This window comes from Lagopus muta, chromosome Z, assembly GCF_023343835.1.
Source record: "Lagopus muta isolate bLagMut1 chromosome Z, bLagMut1 primary, whole genome shotgun sequence".
In the NCBI taxonomy this organism is placed as follows: domain Eukaryota; kingdom Metazoa; phylum Chordata; class Aves; order Galliformes; family Phasianidae; genus Lagopus; species Lagopus muta.
Genome location: NC_064472.1, coordinates 28,535,540 through 28,559,109, shown reverse-complemented (window position 1 = coordinate 28,559,109; position 23,570 = coordinate 28,535,540). Strand labels below are relative to the sequence as shown.

Below are 23,570 nucleotides of genomic sequence, written 5' to 3'. Positions count from 1 at the left end.
GCAAATGATAGAGGAAAGTATCTGTAGTGCTAAAGCTTTCACTAAGAGAAAAGGGAAAAAGGTGGTAAAGTAGTAAAAAGAAAAAAAAAAGTCTGGAATAAGCAGTGTAGCAGGAGTATGGAGGAATGGAACTTCACTGCTATTCAGAAACTTTGCTTTGGACTAATCGAAGGAAAAAATTAATTAATTTTTTACATATTAAATGAACTGTCAGCTCTAGAAGTAAAAGGGGAAGCACAAGTTTTGAAGTCAGAGATGAAGTGATTGTGTCTTATGTCTGCAGAAGATATAAATTCATGAACTTGATGTTTCCTATGGAAAATAATTTGCCAGCAGATTCTAGAGTATCAAATATTTGATCTCTTCTGATGGAGTAACCCTCAGTGAGAAACAAATTTTGAAATATCCAAGGCTCAAGTTTTTCTGTGTTGGTGATTTATAGCCTCATATTCCAAAGTCTGACTTTCAGATTGTAATGCAGAACAGACAGAATAACTCAGTGCAACTACGGTACTGCTGCTGCACAGCAGTTTCCAGGGTCAGAATTGGGGAAAAGTAACAAAAAAAAATCTTTCCAAGCACCTCATCTAAGAGGCTTGGTGTCCAGTTTCACCAGGTTTGTTAGGTTGGGCATGGTTATCCCTCCTCATATTGTTACAAAGCTTACTGACCACTTTCTGCATCCTCGAGTATTAAGGTTAAGGTAGTTGGTGAGTCTTTCCTTTCGGTTGGTGTTGGTTAGAGTTATTTGCTAGAGGGTTTGACAGTACATGATTTTTGTATGGGCATGTGATCAGTGAGAAGCATGTTGAAGCAAAAGCAAAACTGGACTGCAGCTGGGAGAGACAGGACGTGCATTCACCTTTCATCTGGACACTTCAAAGTGTTCTATTGTAATTGCTAAGCTAGATTGGCAGATTCTAATTCAAGCTAATCTTGAATGGAATTTCTTAAGCTAGAAATGTCTGTTTACTTTTTTTTTTTTTTTTTTAATTAAATAAACCTCTGAAGGAAACTTAATATTGAATGAATAAAACTTTTCCATTTTATCAACTGTTTAGGGAAAGTGCCCAACGTCTGTAGAGGGGGAAAAAATAAGTTCTCTGATGAATGGTTCCTTCTGAGACGTACTGTAACACATATGCAAAAAACCTGGAATGCACATTGCCTTACAGCAAAAAGAACTCCACAAGACATGTTTCTCTCATTATCAGTTTCACAGTGGTGAAACTGCATTTTCTGGAGAGAGTAACTGCCTAAAATGGAGTATTTATGACTGAGCTGTCAAATCTGATTAATGTGATGGGACAATAGAGGAAAAGTAATATAAATATTTACGTTCAGACGTATCCGTATCAGCTGTTTCTTAAAATTAATGGGGACAAATGCTCGTATTTTGTAGAATTTAAGCTTTCCCATAGTGCTTTAACATTTTGGCCTCACTCTGTTATTGTTCCTGTGTCAGTCACTACTGGTAAGTTTCTATATGAGGGAATATTTTATACAAGGCATTTTAGTTAAAATCTGTTAGTGTTGTGTGTAACTGAAGTTTTCTGATGTTGCTTTTTCTCAACTAGGTGAAAATGAAATCCTTGAAACGTTATACAATATAGCAAGCAAGAACAAGATATGGAGGTCCTATATAGGCATGGGTTATTACAACTGCTCAGTGCCACAGCCCATTGCACGGAACCTTTTGGAGAATGCAGGATGGTAATGTACAGCATTTTCATGCTAAATACATGTCTATAAAATTTGAACGTGTTTGAAATTCACCTTATAACTACTGCAGACAGATATGGCCCAAATCTATTTTTATGATTATGGCTCTTGTGTTTTAGGTACTAGTGTAGGGTGTAGAAAATGTCTTGCTGTTACTGAAGCTAGAGAGAGGAAAGAAAATTTTTTTACTTTAGAAGATACATTTTCTGTAAAATATTTCATAAAATCATAGAATATTATTGACCTAGAAGTCATGACTTCTATATACAGTTATCAAACCAAGAATGTTTTAGTTTGCTTTAAGGAAGTGTAAAAACTTACTTCTTGAACTTAATTAGTTCTTTCACAGCTTCTGCTTAAAACTAAAGCAGCAGCCTCCTCCACTGTATTTTTGAATGGAGGAAGTTAAACAACATGCAGTAGTTGGATTATTATATTCTTATGAGGTAGAAGGCAGCCTTGGAAATCTCAGAGGCTTTTCATCTTAAAATTCTATCCCCGTGAATCTGGTGAATCTGTATCCACAAAGTATGTTCTTGTCTGAACAAATAGTTGATTCCACTGATGCCTGAATGTAGGTAGACAGTGGTAGTTGATAATTAGTTTTTGAAAAGGCAGAGGGCATTCTGATCTTATCATTCAATGAACGTTTAGCTTTTCGAGACAAGCCTGACTTATGGACTCGAATTGGACTCCTTTGGTTTTGGCTTTTCTCAAATGTAAAGAAGAAATCTTTTAATGCATTAATTTGTATTTCATAAACAGTATTAGTCTAAATAAAAGTGGGATCTTTAAGGGTTGCTTATATTTAGAGGTTGTAAAAAAGCGCTGCTTCTTAGACACTGTATCTTTTGAGTTTCCATAAATGGATCTCTGTATCTGCAGACTTCCAAGACTTTGAAGTATTTGCTTTGAGTGCTTCATTTGTGTCTCAGATTTTTTGTATTGACTACAGGGTTGCACTTTTTGTATCTAAGGAATCTACGCAGTGTATATAAGCCAAATTTTATTTAGTCTCATCCCTGGTCTCTTTTTCAAAACATGTAAACTAAATATTTTGGTAGAGTGTAACAAGTAACCACTTATTAAAGACAGTAGAAAGTGGACCAAAAGGAACTGTATATTTTGAAATCCTAACAACTTACGTAGTAGAATTAAAATGACTGGTAGATTGTATCCAGAAATCTGTTCTTGCAGTGCCCAGTAAAATCATATAGCTAAAATCCTAACAGCTAATCCTACAGAAGAATAAAAAGAATTATGTTTGCTGGGAGGACAGAAAGAGGGAAAGTGTGAGGGAAGTAATTCTCCCTCACATGCAGACTTTTTACAAAAGCTGCTTTAAGAAACCACGGCTCTCCTTATGTCCTCTGAGTGTTTAACTATCAGTGTTAAAGCAGTGTGCATTATGGAGCGGGGGAAATTCTGCAAGTGCAGGTTTGTTGTTTCTTCCCAGTTCTGGCTCTCTCACATGACTGCTTGGCGGTCATTAGAGGAAAGCTTGCAAGATGAGTTTGAAAAAGAATGCTTGTAGGAGACTGAGCGCAGAAATGGAGGACTTTCAGTTTTTTGAAGCAGCTGAACTTGCTAGAAGGAGGCAGGAAACGCAAAGATAGATTTCAGGAGAAAATTATTTTTGAGCAACGCATTTTCAGCTGAAAATGAACCTACTCAGTAGTGGATCTGCTTTCTTTGAATTTGCCAGAAACATGTTCCCAAATCTCAGGTTCTGCTAAGAAAATAACACTGCTGGAGTTTCAGAAGTTTCTGACAGGACAACTGTGTATAGTATCTTTTGCAATATAAGCTTAGTTTTAAATAAAACTGTCTGACAGTACCATGCACTAATTCACTGCCTAACAGCATTAGAAAAGATTGGACATCCTTACCTTTTAAGCCTGAATCCCATTTGAAAAAGATCCATATTCATGAAAGAAGCTACTTGAAAACCTTTTGGATAGATATTTTTTATACAGTATTATATCCAACAAACACTTTGATTCAAAGAAAATAAGCAGAAAACCCTCTGTAGTGAAACAGAGCTTTACTGGAATGCAGCAATTAAAATTCCTGTCTTCTGGTGAGGCATTTGATTTAGTCACAGAGTGTACCCCTTATTTTTGATACTTGGTTCGCTTTTGGTCTTGATGCTAGCTGCTAACAATTCCTTGTTCCTGGCACTCTGTAACTAGCAGTTCTATACTAATAGTGGATGGATGCCTTAGATGTATTTTCCATACACTACTGAGTTGTTAAGAACAAAAACATTAGCCTGCTTTTTTTTTAAAACCAGAAGCAGGTCAGTATGTATACTTGCTTTATCTTTAGAAAAGACAGTGCAGACAGAAGGTTTTTTTGGGGGGCATATTACCTGTTATGTGACATCCAGCACAAGCCCCTCAACTACATAAATACCCCACCTGCCTACTGGCTTGAATGAATAGTGTTTATTCTGCTGTGTCTCATTTTCACATGAGTTTTTTTACACCAAATGTGCTGAACTCTTGCCTAAATAGCACTCAACTTTGTCGTTAATGTGAACATAAATGAATGACTAAAGATATGAAGGATATTTGGCTTCATAATCAGCTTGTAGGGTGATTAGGCTTTTTTGTTAACATATGAGTTTCTTATTAAGGTATATATCAAAACAACATAGTATTTACATTACTACAACAGATACAAAGAGCACAATGACACTATTTGATAGTATTTTGTAGCTGAGAATTTGGTCTATTTTTCAACACAGTCACCACCATTAGCTATACACCCTCACCAGCGATTAACAAAAGTTGTGTGCTGGGCCTGTACCAGTGGAGGTGACCCACTGTCACCACAGCTGAAACACCACTCACCACTTCCCTGTGCTCACGTTGACTGTTTGGTCTCTAAAAACATTAACCAAACATCAGTGAATGTCAGTGGCTGCCACTTTTTCTGTGTGGAGGAATTCAATTCTGTGCCTTTGCTTCTTATGCACTTGCATGTCAGATGCCATTTTGTCATACTGTCCCTCTGCTGCCATCTGTTGCATGGCAACAAAAGAATAGAATCATAGAGGGGCTTAGGTTGGCAGGATCTTGAAGATCACTTGTCTGGATGACCTGCCATGGGCAGGGCTATCACCCACTAGCTCAGGCTGCCCCAGGCCCCATCCAGTCTGGTTTAGAGCACCTCCAAGGGTCAGACATCCACAGCTTCTCTGGGCAACTTGTTCCTGTACCTCATCGCTCTCTGAGCAAAGAATTTTTTTCTCAAATCTAGCATATATTTCCCCTATTTTAGTTTGAAGCTGTTCTGCTTGTCCTGTCACTATCAGACTGTGTAAAATGTCAGTCCCCATCTGCTTGTAAGCTCCCTGTAAGAACTGGAAGACCATAATGTGATCTCTTATGCAGCCTTCTCCAAACTAAACAAACCCAGCTTCTTCAGCTTTTTATGAAAGAGATGCTCCAGATCTCTGATTATCATCATGACCTTCTTCTGGACCCAAACCTGCAGCTTTCTTGTACTGGGAACCCCAACCCTGGACATAGTACTTCAGATGGGGACAATAATCCCCTTGACCTGTTGGCCACCCCCTCTTTTGATGAAGCCCAGGATAAAGTTGGCCTTCCAGACTGCAAACGTACACTGCTGCCTTTTTTTTCCACCAGGACTCCCAGTGTAACTGAACGTTGGTGGGAAAATTCAACATCTATGGTCCTGCCATGAACATACACCTCTGATGCTGTGGTCTGATGTAATAAAGTAGGAGGCATTACTTCTAGAGCAGCCCTAGTATATTTGCCTATCTATCAGGCCTTGAAAATCTGTGAGACATTTCGTAACATCTTGCAGTGGAGCATGGTGCAGAGATTTCCAAAGTACTTCACCTTTTTTTTTATCCATAGGCATAAAGTATGTAAAAGTGAAGTAATCATACCAAGGATATCAGCAGTCTTAACATCACCTCTGTAACATAGTAGGCAGTAGCACTTAGCTCTCATGCACTGCATTGTAAAATTTACTGTATATGATACAAACTTTAAGCAGTTATCTTCCACTTGCAGACTAGGTACAGAAAGCTGCACAAGCAACTCACAGACCATGCCAAATTGGCAGGAAATTCAGTGTCTGTGCTTTGACTGGAAACTGGCATGTCTCCATGCCTATCACAGGACCATCCTGCTTTCTCAAATCCACAAGTAAGATACTGCTTATGTAGGTTGGTTTGAAATTATGCAAGAGGTCTGTCTTTACTTTACACTCGTGTTAGTTTACTGTCAGATCTCAAAAAGAAAACTCTGTGACTGGAAATACAAATAAATGCCAGCTCTGGCAATACATGAGATTCATGTTGTGGATGTCTAAAACTGCAAGAACAGATGTTATAGTGGAAGCATGATGTTGTTTATGAGTACAATAACTTTCCAGATATTTAATAAAACTATAGAAGAAATTACTGTAGGAGGTATATGGTGAAATGTTTTGACTGTATGTCAGGAAATAACTTAGACATACCTTCACATTTTATTGACTGTGCACTTGCAAGTACTGATCAAGAACTACTTCTCTGAGTGTTTTTTGATAATGGAGTCTATGCACATTCTGCCATTTCATTGGTATTTCCCAAAGGAGATATTTTAAGGCAAAGTAGAAGCAAGAGCTAACTTTAGAATAAAGAAGCTGTAATTGTTATTTTTGCAGTTAATGTATTGGTTTTCCTGTTAAATCTAAAACAACCCCAGCTCCTATGTACAAAAACTGCTCCTTTGTAAAGCAGGATTTTTGATCAGCAGCCTAGCTGTGGGCTGAAAGCATGTTTCCTGGATACAGCTTGCTTTGAAGCCAGTCTGACAATGCCAGCCTTGCAGGGACACAGTACTTAAATGTCTTTCTAAACCTTCCTCAGTGTTGAAGTTTGTATTTATGTAAATGTTTCTGAGTGCAGGATGAGGCAAAGAGTGAAAAAAATACCCATGTTTGAAATAGCTACAAAAGCAACAGCCATTTAACATCAAACTCCTGACTGGTCTGACACAGGCTGTAGAAAGACTTTGTTAGCTTCCTGTGGAACGTTTCCTGTGCCATGTCCCATCTGCCATTGTGAACTTGTGAATCCAGGTCTGCAGAAACACTTTTGGTCCTAAATGATATCAACTGGAGATGGTATTTTCCTCCAATTTTCTTGAAGAAAAAAAAAGGGCAGTTTGCAGTTTGTATTCCTTGTCATTACAGTAATTTAATTGAATGTTGATGCTAGTGGACTTCCGCATGCAAAGTAGCCACTAACCTAAGCAGAAGAGAGGTGCTGGTTGGTTTGTTTTTTTGGCTTTTTTTAAATGTTGCTTTGATTGAGGGATAGTTTAGTGTACTTCTTAGATTTGATCTCTGCAAATGTTTACTTCAAAAATGAGTTTTGCTTTTAAGGATTTGACTTGTAAATGACCTTAGGAGCATCATTTAACGTGAAGTAAAGATTGTCATAAATATTCAGGCAGGAGTTGCGTTGCAGACTAAAACCAGCTATTTTATTTGAAGAAGTAGTGGAGAAGTATCGTTATTTTGTGAAAGTATTCAGATGCTTGAACAGTGCCAATCAACCTTTAAAGAGAAGATTATGTGTTTAAATAAATGCTTCAGTTCTACTGAAGATTTCTTCACTAGTGAAGCTGTTAAGCATGAGCAATGGTTGTTTGCTCTAGTACTGGAATTAAAGATTTCACTGTTGAACTTTGTGTCCTTACTGAAATTGGTAATTTTTATTTCAACCATTTTTAGCATTCAAAAGGATAGCATTTATCTGGTGTGTTATCCTTTCTCTGCTGGAGCAGTAGGATTGAGAACTATCAAATTCGCATCTGCTTAGTTTAAGAATAGATTAAAAAAAAAATAAAACAACAAAGAATGGTGAAACTTCATTTAAAAACTGTGTGATTATAACCTGTGAGTAGAAATACTTTTAAAACTGCCTACTTGCAGTTCCATTATACTAATTGTCCATTCTCAAGAAGTGGTGTGTTGCTAAGCCTGAACCTGACAAGTGCCAATTGCCTTTCCTCCTGTGAGTGCAGAGTACTTGGCAAGCATGAGATATCAGAAACAGCATGTTGACAGATAGCGACAATACGCTTGTTCAGACACAGAAATGTGACTCAGTTCTCTCACACTCTGATCCTACTACACCTCTCTCTTCTCCAGTAAGCGATCCTATGACAACTTTAGAAGTTATTTCTCTTTTCAAAATGGAGGAAGATAATTCATCTGTAAAAAGCCAAGTCAGAATGAAGTGAGAAGATACCCTCAGGTTTTCAGGAGAATAATAAATTATAACAACCTAAAAATAAATGTTTTCTAATTGGTGGATCATACTCAACAACATCATTTTGGGTTGTTTTTTTTTTGTTGTTGTTGTCGTTGTTTTTTAATGGTATAAACCTGTTAGGTATTCTGTAACCAGACTCTGAGTTCTTTCCTTACAGGGTTACCCAGTATACTCCTTACCAACCTGAGGTCTCCCAGGGCAGACTGGAGAGCCTGCTAAATTACCAGACTATGGTGTGTGATATCACAGGAATGGATGTGGCTAATGCATCTTTGCTGGATGAGGGGACAGCTGCTGCAGAAGCTATGCAATTATGTCACAGGTACTATGTTTAAATTTATGGTTAAATTACAGCAGGAAGGAATTTGGTGTTTGAAAGACATCTCGCTGTGTAGGCATGAGTAGTTTGAAGTTGAATGCGGCCTTTTCACTGTGAGCAGATTGCTGAATAGCTAAGGCTCATGCTAGTAAGCCTCACCAGCAGTTGCCAGTGTTAATGTGTTTGAGAAGTTTCAAGCCTTCAGAAATGTAAGGACCCAAAAACTAGAGTGAAAGGCTGGAACGAGGAACACTTATCCTTGGTGGAAGAGGATTGAATCAGGGAGTATTTATGAAAATTGAGCATATGTGAGTCCTCAGAGGCTTATAGAACCAGGTTTCCTCTCCAGAGGGGTCTAAAGACAGCATGCTCCAGTCTTCGGTCGACTCACCAGGGACTCATGGACCATCTGACTATCCATCATCTGAGTCCTCATACTGGCACTCAGACTCCCATGTGCACACATATGCAACGCAAATACCGAGTGCCTCGCCCAAAGAAAGAAATTAAACCAGAAGAAAGGAAGACTACACCATTCAAAAGTGTGACTTATCCAAATCAGCCAGCAGCTGGCCCCTTTTATCCTCTTATCTCTCAATTTTTTCGTACTCAAAATCACTTTGATCTATGTTTTCCTTTGATTTTTCATACTAATATCCCATAGTAAGCCCTGAAATGCCTTTCTGCTGCATCCCATAATGTATCCCACACTTCTGGGATAGCACTGAGGTTGCCAGGCAAGGTATCCCTTCCTCTGATTCTTTATCTTGGTTCCCACCTCCCTCAGTGCTTGCAGAGGTGACTTCTAGTGGACTGGTGTCTCCTCAGATGGATCTGGAAGTAGCAAGAACAAGGTGTGACCTGTGGTCTTCATCTGCCCTTGCCTTGCAGTGCTCCCTTATGGGGCTGCAGGGGAGCTTAACCTAACAGTCTTTGGCATCAGATTCTCATGTCCGTATCCAAACATACTTTTAAAGAACTGTACTGTAAGGGTATTTGAAAGGAATCTGTAAATCAAATGAAGTTTGAGGGGCATTACAGAAGGTCACTGGAGTCTATTATCAAGGAGGAGACTATACTGTCGCTCAGAATGTCAGCCTGACATGCAGTCATGCCATTTTACTGGAGAAAACCAGGCAAATATACAAGGTTCTGTTTTATTATTTCAGTAGCACCTGTTTAGTTATCCAGGGAAATGCAGATAATCTGCATTGGAGAATGCAATTGTACTTTTTTATGAGAGAGTTGTGAATGAAGGCATTCTTGATGCTTTGTCAGTTGGCTCCTGGTCCTGTTTCATAGCCTGCTTTAATTTTTATTACATTTGAATCTCACTGGAGTGTCTGCAATGAACTTTGCTATTCTAAATTGCCTAGAACTTTCATATACTTAACGAACTTATGAACATCAGAATTTGCAACTTCCTTTTTACTTTATGAAAACTAACATTTAGAAAACAGGTTAATTCCATAGAAAAAAATGTATTCTTAATATAGGTCTCTTTTTTTACTCCTTTTTTTAACAGGCACAACAAAAGAAGGAAGTTCTATATAGATGCCCGATGCCACCCACAAACTATAGCAGTGGTCCAAACTAGAGCAAAGTAATGTTCTTCTCCATCTTCCACTGTATCTTTTAACTTAAATTGAATCATTTTTCATCTACATGATATGCTTGACATGCTTGAACTGTAAGACTGTGCTTTCTCAGCAAAATAGAAGCAGAAATCTGTTAACATTTGGTGTTACTTCTAATTTTCTATTCACATCTAACTGGTGAAGTAAACCAAGATGTTTAAAAAGAGACTGAACATATGATAACAAGAAAATATTTATTTTTTTCCTTAAATTTCTTTGTGCAGATACATGTGTTTGCTTTTTAATTCAGTTTGTTCATCTCTTTTTAGCTGGGAAATAACTAAGCTGAGATAGTAAAACTTTTAGTAAAAATTAATTCCATTCTGAATTTGAAGTCGCTATCTTTGAAAAATATTACTTCTTTCTGGAAGTTAAACTTGCAGCAAAACCTTGGTATTAAGTAGGCTATGAATAGTCTGCTCTTCTCCTCTGCATATTTCTGATGATGATATCATCAGATGCATTTATTGTTTCTGAACTTTCTGAATGTTGTTGGTGCTGAGCAGGATCAATTATATGTATGTTAAAGAAAAGATTCCTTAGTCCGTAGAAATATCTTGTGAAGTATCACTTCAAGGCAGGAAATAATTTGAATGTGTTGTATTGTACACGTTCTTGTTTTCCAGTTATACAGGTGTTATTACTGAGCTCAAATTACCCCATGAGATGGATTTCAGCGGAAAGGATGTCAGTGGAGTATTATTTCAGTATCCAGACACCGAGGGAAAGGTGGAAGACTTTTCTGAACTCGTTGAAAGAGCGCATCAGAATGGGGTAAAGTAAATGTTACTTGTCTCATCAGATTTCACTCTGACGCATAAAGCAGCCGTGGTGTCTGTGCAAAGTGTTATGTGAGATACTGTGTAAAGGTTACCATTTGCACATCAGCGCTGTGCAAGTGAAAAGAAACCGTTTGAAGGTGTTAGAACCTAGCTCCCATGCAAGCAGCATTCCTTCAGAAGAGAGGCTGACTGCTTTGTTCACTTCCCCCCTCAGACTCTTGCCTGCTGCGCTACTGACCTTCTGGCTCTCTGTATTCTGAAGCCTCCTGGGGAGTTTGGAGTAGATGTTGTCTTGGGCAGCTCCCAGAGATTTGGCGTGCCACTCTGCTATGGGGGACCCCATGCAGCATTCTTTGCAGTCAAGGAAAACCTAGTGAGAATGATGCCCGGCAGGATGGTGGGCGTTACGAGGTAAAGGCTCCCCTCACCTTTCATCTCTTCAGGGAAAACCCAAATGAAATAGACTTTACAAATAACATCTGACCTTATCATTGTACCAAACGTCTTTATTTCTTGAAAACCAGGAGACTAAAGATTAGCTTTGGTTTTTAGGAAGCAAACTTAAAGCATTGCATGGAATGATGTCGTGCTGTGCCCTGCCTACAGTGCTTGCTGCCATGTGGGATGAAGAAATAACCTACACTGCAGAGATAATTAATTATGATGGAGTGAGACTGTGCAAGCTGATTTGTTCTGCCTGTTTGTACTGTAATATCCCTTTCTCTTACACTAAGTCATCAAAAAATTGGGAAGTAGAAAGTACAGTGACTTGAGGAAAGTAGTCTGGCTATTTATAACCCTACATATGTACATATATACATATGTCCCTGTGCATTGCAGGGGAGCTGGGCTGGATGACTTTTAAAGATCTCTTCCAACTCTAAGGTTTTTATGATTCCCCACATATGCAGATTTCTATATATGCGTAGAGTTCATTCTTCAGTGTCAGTGAAAGTGTTTGTAAAAGGATGCAGGGCTGGTTCTTAGTTCTCCAATCTCAACATGCTGGGAAGGGACCCTTTACAGGATGGACTGACCATAGTCCTCGTAGTTACTCCATATGGCTGTGTTGTGCAGGTTATTTCTATGTACGAACCCTGCATGCTATTGCTGGACATAAGAAAAGATGCTTTATGATCAGTGTTCACAACAAGTCCTGGGCTACATTCATTAAAACATTTAAAGCAGGGACACTCTGTGATACCTTAAGGAGGGTACCAGATTTTGGTAGAACCCTTTCTATGCACTGTTCCTGGCTGGGCAGACTTGCCAGACATGATGTAAGAACAAATCAAGAGACCTTAGACCCTGTCTGATGTTCCTTCTGTGCTTATAGGACAGTCAAGGTTAGTATGCATAGAGCTAGGTCTCTTAGCTTGCTGTCATTTTGAAGTAACAAAAACAGTACTTTCCTGTGTGTCTTAGAGATGCAAATGGAAAGGAAGTTTACCGACTGGCTTTACAAACCCGAGAGCAGCACATCAGGAGGGATAAAGCTACCAGCAACATCTGCACAGCACAGGTGACCCATCTTCTCTGCTTCCATAATATAACTGTAATGTTGAAGTCATAACACCATAGTACTGTGGTTTGGCTTTCCTTCTGAGACTTTTTATTGAAAAAGGAAGAATGTTGAAATATACTCCCTTGTGTTTATGTTTCAAGTCCTTTGGAAAAATGGGACTATGCTTGAAGAGAGGGTAATAGTATGTATTTCTTTTTAAAACAACTTGAGCTCAGAATGAGCCCATGTATCCCTCTGCTTTGCTGAGTAGTGCTGTGTTTATTACAAATGAGACAGATTTTCTTAATAAATTCTGATCATCCGAAACTTGCAAAATTCAAAGCAAAAATTCTGTTCTGAAATTCAGAGGCTACTTAGACATAAATACAGATTGACAATTTGAATATGGGATTTGATGCAAAAATGCCCCAAAACTCTCTTTAAGTAAAATATTATGATTAAATTTGCAATTACTGTGAATAGTTATCTTTAGCATCTGCTAGACAAGTTTATAAACTTTTCTGTTCCTACTGATATATTGTTCACACTCTTACTGTTGTGCTTTATTTTATAGAATAATTGTTATTGTTAAAAGAGCTGATTACTTAGCATTCATGGGATATTCCATATATCCATATAAAAATTTCTAGCAATACTATACATCAAGTTTCTTACAAGTCTAGTTTTACTTACGATTCTTCAGCCTTCTTTGTTGCAGTAATTGAATTTTGATTCATGTTAACTGACAGTTAAATTTCAAAGGGCATTGAGTTCATGGTACCTACAGTTTCATAAATACACTTTGTGTCTCCCACCTTTTATTTTATGGGCAATTACAATAAAAGTGTAACATCAGCTGGGGACATGTGACTCTCCTGGTACTAAAGAAACATCCCACCAAAATAATGTGAAGTAATATTTGTAAATAATAACATGCTAAACTGTATTTGGATCCTAGGCTCTCCTGGCTAATATGGCAGCCATGTATGGTGTCTACCATGGGTCTGATGGATTAAAGGATATTGCAAGACGGGTACACAATGCTACATTAATCCTGGCTGAAGGTGAATATTTAATGATTGCAGAAGCCCTTCTTCAGTCCTTACACCTTCTTAAATAAGAGACTCTTGTGGTTTGCTTGTTTGCTTTGCCAGCTGGTGTCTTTTAGCTCTCTCAGATAAAGGAGTATGTTTATAGAAAATTCATGGCTAATGTTTTTCTTTTCTTTTGTTAATGAAATCCAAGAATTAGATACATATGCAAAATGAGCTTGCAGGTGTTCTATTTCCTTGGGAAACTGGTAGAAATCATCATAGCAAGTCTCCAGCTGATAATGCTGTTTTCCATCTGCAAGACCTGTGCTTTGCTTTTTGGACCATTCTGGTTTACACCCAGAAACATGCTAATAACATATCAAAAATAGATAATAAATGAGATTAAAGAAAGGGGAACATTTCAGTTCAGTTACATGGAGTGTCATACTCTGTACAAACAGTGAAATCCCAAAGCTTAATAGCTGTCTGAAAGAACAGCATTTGCAGTAGTAAATAATGACAGCAGCTGGACTGTGGTGTGGAATTTCTTTTAACTGATGTGACTGTCATTGCTGTCAGGAGGAGCTGTGCAAAGCTGGAATGCTGTGAGCTGGAGAGGGACAGAAGCAATTATCCATGCACTGTTTGCCAGCTCGGCTAGAAGACTGCTTGCTGCTTTTGAAAAGCATTAAGCCTTTAAACTTTGTAATAGCAAATTCCATGACAGCTAACACCTATTTATGTAGGAAAATTTTGCTTTCCAATCTTGCAATTTTGTCCTTATTTAATTTGTATACTTATTCTTCTGAAGTTTATGTATTTACAAATCTGTTGGATTTGTCAAAAGATCTTCTGTCAGATCAGTCTGCATTACTAACTAGACCTGAATCTGACACAGATGCATTTCATGCACAATGGTATTTTGCTATTAAAGCTGGTGATTTCACTGCTCTGTACACAAGGGGAACGTCTCATTTTAGTGCATAGCAGCATTTACTTGCAAATCTGATGCAGTGTTGCTGTGTAAGCAAGCACTAGAGCAGATGATAGCATTAACTTAACGTATTTTATAGGTCTCAGGCGAGCTGGTCATAAACTGCATCATGATGTGTTCTTTGATACCTTGACGGTCACATGTGGATGCTCGGTCAAAGAGGTTTTGGACAGGGCAGCTCTTAGGAAGATCAATTTTCGGATTTACAGTGATGGCAGAGTAAGCAACTTTAAACCTTTCAAAAATTTTATAGCATGACTTTTTCCGCTCATAATGTGTTGAAAAGAAGGAAATTAATAATTGATAGAAATTGAATAGAAAAAGTTTCTTGTAATTTGGCCAGATATAACAGTCAATTATAAAGACAGTACAAAGAATGTGCCGAATTTCCAGAAAGATGTACTGTGTTTTCATTTTATGCTTAATAGGTTTTCTAATTATTTCATTTTAAATATTCCATTAAGGGCTCTATAGAGAGAATCTAAACTGTGGAATTCATGACCTGCAAATTTCAGGTCCTTTGGCTCTAAAGACAGATGATAATATAGCCCACATTATGGTAGCCACTAAGGACTGTGAAAAATCTTGTTCTCTAAAATGAGATTGGAGTGGCAGTGGTCTAGCAAAATAGGAGATTTTCCAGTTTACTTAGAAGTGTTAGAATTGAAGTCACAAATTATCCAGCTTGTGATCTGTTCAGTGTGGATGGCTTAGAAAGGGAAAGGTGGGAATCAGAAAATTATACATTAATAAAATTTGTGCATCTGTTACATAAAACAATGTGACATTTGCATACTGTTGCATGCAAAGATTTTTGTCTTTTTCTTTTGTCATGTGCATCTGGAATGTCTTTTTCTTGGCAAAAACAAATAGAGTATGCCCCCAGAAATGACAGCTTTGATTAATGAGTGTTGCTTTTGTCCGTAGCTTGGAGTATCACTTGATGAAACTGTAAATGAGAAAGACCTCGATGACATATTATGGATTTTTGGTTGCGAGTCTTCAGCCGTAAGTGGACAACAGAACATGCATTAAATTAATCTGAATATTTCAGAAATGCAGTGAAAAACAAAACTGTGTTTTCATGTAGTGGTTATCTTTATGGCATCTGTTTGTTAAATACTGACAATTTCAGATCCTGCCTTACAGTGAGAGACAGAATAAATCAACAGCGATGTATTCAGCTGGTTATGAAGCTTAGTTCTTTTGGTCAGTCTAGACACACTATATTAACCCATTACTTGCTTTGTGGAGTTGAGGGCATGGAGGTCAGTTATCTTTGTTCCACAGGATATTTTTTTTTTTTGCATATCATTGGTAATTGGCAGCAGTACTTCCAAGATGATGGGACTACTGAGACTTCTGTGCCAGTTTTACTATACTGTTGATAAGCTAGATAAAAGCATGTACATATGCTAATAGTGTTTTTACCTGGAGAACTGACTATGGCTTGTGGTATGCTGCTGATTCAAGCTATTTCTTCTAGAAAGTGAAGATGAAAAGAGAAATGTATTTGAAAGTCTCTGACTTTGTGTTTGTTTGTGTCAAAGGAACTAGTTGCTGAAGGAATGGGTGAAGAAACCAAGGGGATCCTTAGCACCCCATTTAAGAGAACTTCCAAATTCTTGACACATCAGGTTTTCAACAGGTTTGTGAAATTGCTGTAAATCTGAGTTTTAAAATGGAAACTGATAATATTGTCTTTCAAAAGTTGTACTGGGAAGTCCATTGAGTATAGTTTTGTATCTGTAGTCACAGTCACTTGTTACTAATTGAAATAATCAATTTAGTAGCATTTTTAGACAACTTCTAAATTTTAATTGAGCAAAGCATGGTCACAGGTAGAATATATGTTTTCATCAGTTTGCTACATTGTACCAGTATTATTTGAGACCTAATATTGGCAGACTTTCTTGAAATTGCAAAGTCAATGTTCAGTGATAGCATTTCTCAGCTACCGATAACAGCTGCTTTTCATCCACATTATTCCTAGGTAGCATAAATTAATGATTTGAAATAAGTATCTAATAAAAACTAAAAATTAAAGGGGTGGGTGGGCTGCACTTACACCTGCGTAGTCTTACTTTTTTATTATTAATTTTTAAGAATTATTATTATTATTATTTTTCAGTGGTGTTTCCTTTTCGGAATATAGATCAGCCTGGTGGTAGGGCTTCTCTTGCTTGCCTTAACACCATGTTTTGTGTCCTCCAGCTATCACTCTGAGACAAATATTGTGCGGTACATGAAGAAGTTAGAAAACAAAGATATTTCTCTCGTTCACAGCATGATTCCTTTGGTGGGTATTTGCCAACAAGAGAAAAAAAAGTTACCTACATACGTAGATCATCCTGAAAGTAATGCCTCCTATTTATTTCCATGGAAATTACAACAAATACAAAGAGCACAGTAACACTGCTTGGTAGAGTAAATTTGCAGCTACAAAATACTAGTTTTTAGTGTAGGCATCACCGCTAGCTATTCACTTATACCAGTGATGAACAAGAGCCTGCATGCTGTGGTTGTAAAGATCTGCACAAGTGGAGGTAACCCACTGTTGCTGTTGCCACTGCTGAAACTCAGTGCCCACCACCACTGTTGGTCTCCAGATGCGTTCAGCAAGTGTCAATGAATGTCAGTGGGTGTAATCTTTTCAACCTGAGGAAGTCACTGACACACCTTCACTTCATCTGCACTTCCACGTCAGTCATCATTCTGTCAGAGTGTCTCTCTGCTGCCATCTGTTACACAGCACCAAAATGTAACAGGGTGTTGGTGGGAAAGTTCAACCTTGACTGCCATACACCATCTGCCTCTGACGCTGTGAGCCAACATAATAAATAGGAAGCATTACTCTCAGAGCAGATCTCTTAATATATACTGACAAATGGTTTTCCATTTTTAGGGGTCCTGTACAATGAAGCTCAATAGTTCAGCTGAACTTGCGGTAAGTTGCAATAATAGTGTCTTACCTGCAACCCACATTATGCAGCCAGTGTCAATGAAGACACATGAGAAGTACAGGGTGGCATTGCTCTAGGTCTCCATAAGGAAGAAGGGGAAGGGGGGGAAGTTTCAGAATAAGCTAATGGGGTTGACTCTGTCTTTTACTTTGAAAAAGCTTCAAGAAGTTTGTAAGGAGTGCAGCAAAAGCAAGAAAGTGGCTTTGAAGGTTTCATGTGGGAAAAAAAAATAGACATGTATTTGTAATATATGTAATAAATATTAGGTGTTACATTCATGTTCCCTAATGCTGTTGCTGTACCTAACTTCTAGCTGTTTCACAAATCTTACAGTAAAACACAGTTCTTGCCTTTAGACAATTTGCTGCTCCTTAGGGGAACAGTCCTTGTCCTCAGGTGAGGAGTTGGACTCTCCATCTATCTGCATTTCTTTACAGCTGGTATCAGCTTAGCCAGCATTGGGTAGTGAATACCCTCTGATTTTTTCCTCTCTCTCCTTGTTGCTACTTGCTTGCTAGATTTCTCCCCCTCCTCTCAGTCATTTCTGTACCTTGTCCCTATTTTTTTTTTGTCTTTTATATTAAAATTGAAATTAACAGAAGTTTATGAAGCAGATTGTTAGGCATTGTTCCTTGAATCATCTCTTTTTGCCCTGTGATCTCACAGCTGTACATAAGCACAAGTAACTGAAAAGAAGCAAGTGAGGATTTTAAACATCTCCTGAATGTTAAAAAATGTTTTTGAGAATCATCCTTCACAGAGGTTGGGAACTTATGTTGACATGCAAGAAATACTTGGTCTTTATTTGAGCAAGAGCAGCTTATTTTCTTTAGAGAAATTAACAACAAAACAGAGTTGTCTTCAGAATTTTTTTTTTTACAACACTTGAGGATTTTGTTTGTTTGTTTGTTTAAGCCGATTTCATGGAAAGAATTTGCCAGCATCCACCCTTTTGTGCCTTTGGAGCAAGCTCAGGGGTATCAGCAGCTTTTCAGAGATTTAGAGAAGGACCTGTGTGAGATTACTGGCTATGACAAAATCTCCTTCCAACCAAACAGGTAGGAGGTTCTTTTTTTTTAACATTTGCTCCTTCACAAGGACTCCAAAAACTTATTCCTGAAGAAAATGTGAAAGACAAAACTGGCAGAAAGCTTCTGCAGAGTGGTAATCCGTTCTGATTCATGTTCTTTCTTAACAGCCTTTGTTTTTCTCTTGCAGTGGAGCCCAAGGAGAGTATGCAGGTTTGGCTGCAATCAAAGCTTATTTAAATGCAAAAGGAGAACGCCATAGAAGTGTAAGTGTCAACGCTTGTCTGGGGAGGAACTGGGGGTGGGAAGTGGAGACGGGAGAGTTGGTTTGGAAGCTAGGGCTCACCCAAAACTAGGTTCAGTGTCCTTGTCTCTGACAAGCCTTTTGTTATTCACTGCTTTCCTCACAGATCGTGTGTACTGTATTAAAAGTATTAATTCACTGAATAAGCAGTGGGAGTGAGGAAAAGTTTTATCAAATGGTCTGGATCCATTTTGAGTCCGTCTGGGATGGGGTTAGCTTTGTTCACAGCAGGCCGTATGGTGCTGTGCTCTGCATATGTAGCTGGTAAAGCACTAATAGTTACACCGTTATTTTGTCTACTGCATGCAGAGTGTCAAGGCTCCTCTTTCCCATTCTGCCCTGCACCCCATCCTCAAGTGAGTAGGCTGGGTGGGCAAGAAGCTGGGAGGTGACACAGCCAGAACAGCTGACTGAACTAACCATAGTGGTATTCCGCACCATGTAATGTCATACTCCACAGTCAAATCTCAGGAAAAGAAGGATGAAAGGGGCAAGTTCATGGTTATGGAATTTATTTTCCCAAACAACCATTAAACATGCTGAGGCCCTGCTTTCCAGGAGGTGACTAAATATGTGCCTGCTGATGGGAAGTAGTGAAGGAATTCCTCTTCTTGGTTTGGCTGTGGACACAGCTTTTGTTTTCCCTATTTAAATTATCATTATCTCAGTCCATGAATCTTCTCACCTTACCTCTATTTTCTCCTTGTCCCACGGGAGAGGGGAATGAGTGAGCAGCTGTGTGGGTGTTTGACTGTTGGCCAGGCCAACCCACCACTGTCCTTTTTGGTGTCCAACGTGGAGCTAAGGTAATTACAGTTTTGATCTGAGCATGCCAATCTGTTTATTGGAAGGCTCCCTATGCTGGTCACAGAGCTTGTTGCTTTACTGTGTATCTGAGCTCAGGGCTTTTAAATGGCTGCTTCCAGACCTTGCAGTTTGCTATGCTGCTTATCACTTCATTTTGCTGTGACTGGGAACATTCTGATAAAAGCAATGGCCATGTGTCTGGGCTGACATATGTCCCTGGAATGATGCTGTTCCTGTTCTGTGTGAGCTACCCTGTGGAGACGAGGATTACACCTCGCTTTTCTCCTCAGCTGTTGATCTGTCCAGCTTTCTTGCATGAGCTCTTGAGTTTTTTGTACATCCTTACATCAGATGTTTGATTTTATTATTTAACATCTTTGGCTTGTTACTGTGTGTGTGGAACCTGTTTTGGTGCTGGCATAAGAGTGAAGAACTTGTTGAGGTGACAGAAAAATGTGCCCCAAGAAGGTTGAACTCTGTGAGACAGGGGATGGGAGGATTTGGGCTTTTACCTGGTGCTGCTGATACCTCTGATATCTTGGTACTGTATACCCAAATGGGCTTGTGGTCCCATTCCCAGCAGCTCATACTGTTTTGTGCCTATCCAGCCTCCATGTAGCCAGAGCAACATGGTAGGCAAGGCACGGGGTCTGACAGCACCACATTTGAGACAAGGCCCATTAACAGGAATCACCTGTATCAAGGCTCATCCAGTTCTTGACTATTTAAACTGCTTCAAATAAATTTCTATACAATATGTGAAGATAGCCTTTCTTCTCAAGCTCCACAAAGTTCTGGATGAGTAATGGAAAAGAGTTTTCAATTATAATCTTCAGGTGGTAAGGCTAGACTCAGAAGTCTTAATTTTTATTCTCTTCAGTACTGTCTACCTGAAACTTTGACCTCAAGGAATCACTTCAAGCTATACCATTGAAGCCTGATAAAAGAGAGTTCTTGTAAACCTGAGTGGTGATATAGCTAACCCCAAAGATGAACCAGTTCTTGCTAGGAACCATGTTTACTAGTTTTAGTTCTAACTCTAGAGATTAACTGTGCAGGTACTGCAGCTGCCTGCAGAATTTATTCGACCTTCCTTTGTGGCGATGCTTTTGTTTAACTGTAACTGACTGCTGGTTCTGTTTTCTCTGTTTCACATTGGAAGGCTACTATGTATGCGATGCAAAGAAAGCCTTATATAGCCATTTTAAATCTAAAGCAGTAGTGAAAAGGGAAAGATTGAGTGGCAGGGCTCATTGCTGGTAGGCAGCCTGATCTCTGTTCTAGACACATGAAGAGGCAACAGAAGAAGGTCTGAAGTGTTTAAGGTTAAAGTCACTGCTATGGGACTTCACTACTACTACAGTGTTTAATACATGACACTGTAGCATCACTACTTTCTATGAATTAGCGTCTGTCCTTGTAAATTTCAAGTTCAGATCTGTTTCATTTCACACCCATTTCTTTCCGTGTATTGACCATATTATAGAAAGTAGAGGTGTTCTCACTAGCTTCTTCTGCAAAACATACATCATGTTGTGCTAAGAGATTAGTTGGGCTTTTTTTGTTGTTTGTTTGTTTTCTATTGTTTTGCTTTCTTATTTGTTTTGCAATTTAGGAAAGTAAACTGAAGCAGCTGATCAAGCTTCTTGCAGTCAGCCTCATTTGGATCTGGTGCCCTCTTCTGGAAAAAAGACCTACAACCTTACATTCAATTACAGCTCACAGCATCTGTTTGCTTTGTAGTCTAATCAATAACTTCTGAATCCAGCAGCTGCAGATACAATCCACCAGGACTGGGTGGCACTTAACATTACCATTTAAAATTACCATGGAAGTGTCACAGTGGATGTGTCACCAGTAGAGCCATGATCTCTGTATTTCTTTCAGCACAGCTGCACAGTGAAACACTGTTATTTCAATGCAAAAAGAGCAAATATCCATCTGCTGAGACTGAGTGCTTAGTAGCTTGAAATAGCTTTTGAAGTAATCAGCATTTGCTTAGCATCTCCATGGAGCATGAGGTAGAGGTCACAGTGCATTTTTCCGTGAAATCATCCAAACAAACAAACAAGAAACCCAACCAACAGCCTTGATGTTAGTTATTTAATGCAGCTCATATTGAGTAACTTAATGAGCTTTGTTAAATTAATCTTCTCAAGAGAATCGTAATAGACAAAATAGACAAATATTTTAATATAACCACTTAATAGAAGCAAAGAGCTTAAAAAGAAAGGAAGGAGGGAAGAAGGAAGGGAAGAAGGAAGGAAGGAAAAAGGTGTATTTATTGACTTTAGAATGGATGGAGTTCCTGATAAGTGTCTGGGAACTCCAGATCTCTATTTTCCTAATTGTCACTGATAAGAGCTAATATTTATATAAGTAAAAGCCCTTCCTTTTTTTTTTTCTCTCTCTTTCTCTCTCTCTTTTTTTTAACTGAGCTGTATAGAGGCTGTAAGTAACTGCCTGAAACTTGTTAGTTATAATAAAAGAAATGGCAATAGAATAGAGAAGGAAATGCTTAAGTCATTTGGGATTTAGTGGAAGGTCAGAATCAGGTAGTTTTTCCTGCCAGGTCACTATACTCAGCACCAGACTGGAAAATAAAGACAATAAATGAATAATTGCAATAAAAAGTCTCTGAAATGATGTTCTGGAAACACATTTTCCACAGTTTCCTAAATATGATTTATCGAGCAAAGGAAACTTTGTTTTCCTAATGGGTATTTTGATGCTTCTGCCTGGTTTCTCCAAAGAAAACTAAGTTTCAGTGTTTGATGCAAGTAGCAGTTTACTGGTAAACATTTCCTTTGTCTCCCTTACAAGAACTGTGATAATGAGTTTGTGCTGAGTATGAACCATAGTATTCAAAGACTTGTATGACTGGCTGTACTATAGACCTGCTTCTTTTTCCTTCCAAGGTTTGCCTTATTCCTAGATCTGCTCATGGTACAAATCCAGCAAGTGCACAAATGGCAGGAATGAAGATTCAGCCAATTGAAGTGGATAAAAATGGGAGCATTGATATCTCCCATTTAAAAGCGATGGTGAGTATTTAATCAGCTTTAATGTTCAAGGCGGGAGCACTCCTTCTCCTCAACAGGTAATAGTTTTGACAGACAAATTGGATACTCATCTGAGAGAAAATAGGGCAGAAAATAGTGAATATGTACTTGAAAGGAATGAGTATTTCTTTCGTTTTTTCTCATTCAGATTCAAGCCATGTGACTTACGAGATTTCCTTTAATTTGAGGATCTTTTGTGCAGGAGTGGCTGAGTGAGTCTCAGCAGGCTCTTTTACAGCAAAACGTTCCCATCTGCGTTTAGTATTTGAAATGAAAGGAGTGTGTTTGTGAGGCTGAGACCTTTCAGACTGCACTGTAACATTCACTTGGTTAAATTCAAGAGCATCTCTGCTGGAGAGGGTGTTGCTAGGCAACTTTTTTCACCTTTTTGAGTAGATTTGCTGCAGGTGAATCCTGGGAATCCAAGGAATTAGCGGGACACATTTCTAAAAATACATATTTGAGCAGCTTTTTATGGTAGTAATAGATCTATGCTGCTGAAAACAAAGCTATAACCTGTGCATGACGTTACCTTGAAGAGCAAGTGTTTCACCTGGTTTGTTTAAAGGTCTCAAAAGTGTCTGCTTTTTGACTTCTCATACCACGCTTCTGCAATTTAAAATTCTGACCTATCAAGAAAACACTCCTGCTTAGGTGTTGGTGAGTATGAGAGCCGGTACTTTTTGCTTACTGTAAGAGACTTAGGCTGATAGACATTAGCTGAGTAGAGGTCTTGTCTTGAAGGAGCTTTATGAGCCTCAGTGACCTTTTCCTCTGCCTGCCTCTCTGCCTCCAGGTGGACAAGCACAAAGACAACTTGGCAGCCATCATGATCACGTACCCTTCTACCAATGGTGTATTTGAAGAGGAGATCGCAGATGTGTGTGATCTGATTCACAAACATGGAGGCCAGGTTTACCTGGATGGAGCAAATATGAATGCCCAGGTATATGATCTCCTAGGCAGATATAATGCAATGGAACCTGTAGTTTCTCTGGGAAAAAAGTATCCTGGCAGTATTCAGTTCAGGCTGTAACTTCATTACAAGATGATGCAGGGCTCAGGGGAGGTGGTGAGGATTCCTTGAATAATAATAGGAGTTAGTTG

General features: G+C 38.7%; 1 protein-coding gene across 1 annotated transcript in view; it reads left to right on the top strand.

Annotated features, from left to right (window-relative positions):
* The window catches only part of GLDC (glycine decarboxylase), a 40,532-nt gene that overhangs the window by 4,874 nt on the left and 12,088 nt on the right, over positions 1–23,570 (top strand). Inside the window, exons 3-18 of the mRNA XM_048930576.1 lie at positions 1,578–1,713; positions 8,187–8,351; positions 9,874–9,951; positions 10,612–10,759; positions 10,982–11,178; positions 12,193–12,289; positions 13,230–13,335; positions 14,379–14,518; positions 15,227–15,307; positions 15,850–15,947; positions 16,514–16,598; positions 17,205–17,246; positions 18,178–18,320; positions 18,481–18,556; positions 22,320–22,445; positions 23,260–23,409. Coding sequence (XP_048786533.1) covers positions 1,578–1,713; positions 8,187–8,351; positions 9,874–9,951; positions 10,612–10,759; positions 10,982–11,178; positions 12,193–12,289; positions 13,230–13,335; positions 14,379–14,518; positions 15,227–15,307; positions 15,850–15,947; positions 16,514–16,598; positions 17,205–17,246; positions 18,178–18,320; positions 18,481–18,556; positions 22,320–22,445; positions 23,260–23,409 — 1,868 coding nt within the window. The remainder of the gene's footprint in view (positions 1–1,577; positions 1,714–8,186; positions 8,352–9,873; positions 9,952–10,611; positions 10,760–10,981; positions 11,179–12,192; positions 12,290–13,229; positions 13,336–14,378; positions 14,519–15,226; positions 15,308–15,849; positions 15,948–16,513; positions 16,599–17,204; positions 17,247–18,177; positions 18,321–18,480; positions 18,557–22,319; positions 22,446–23,259; positions 23,410–23,570) is intronic.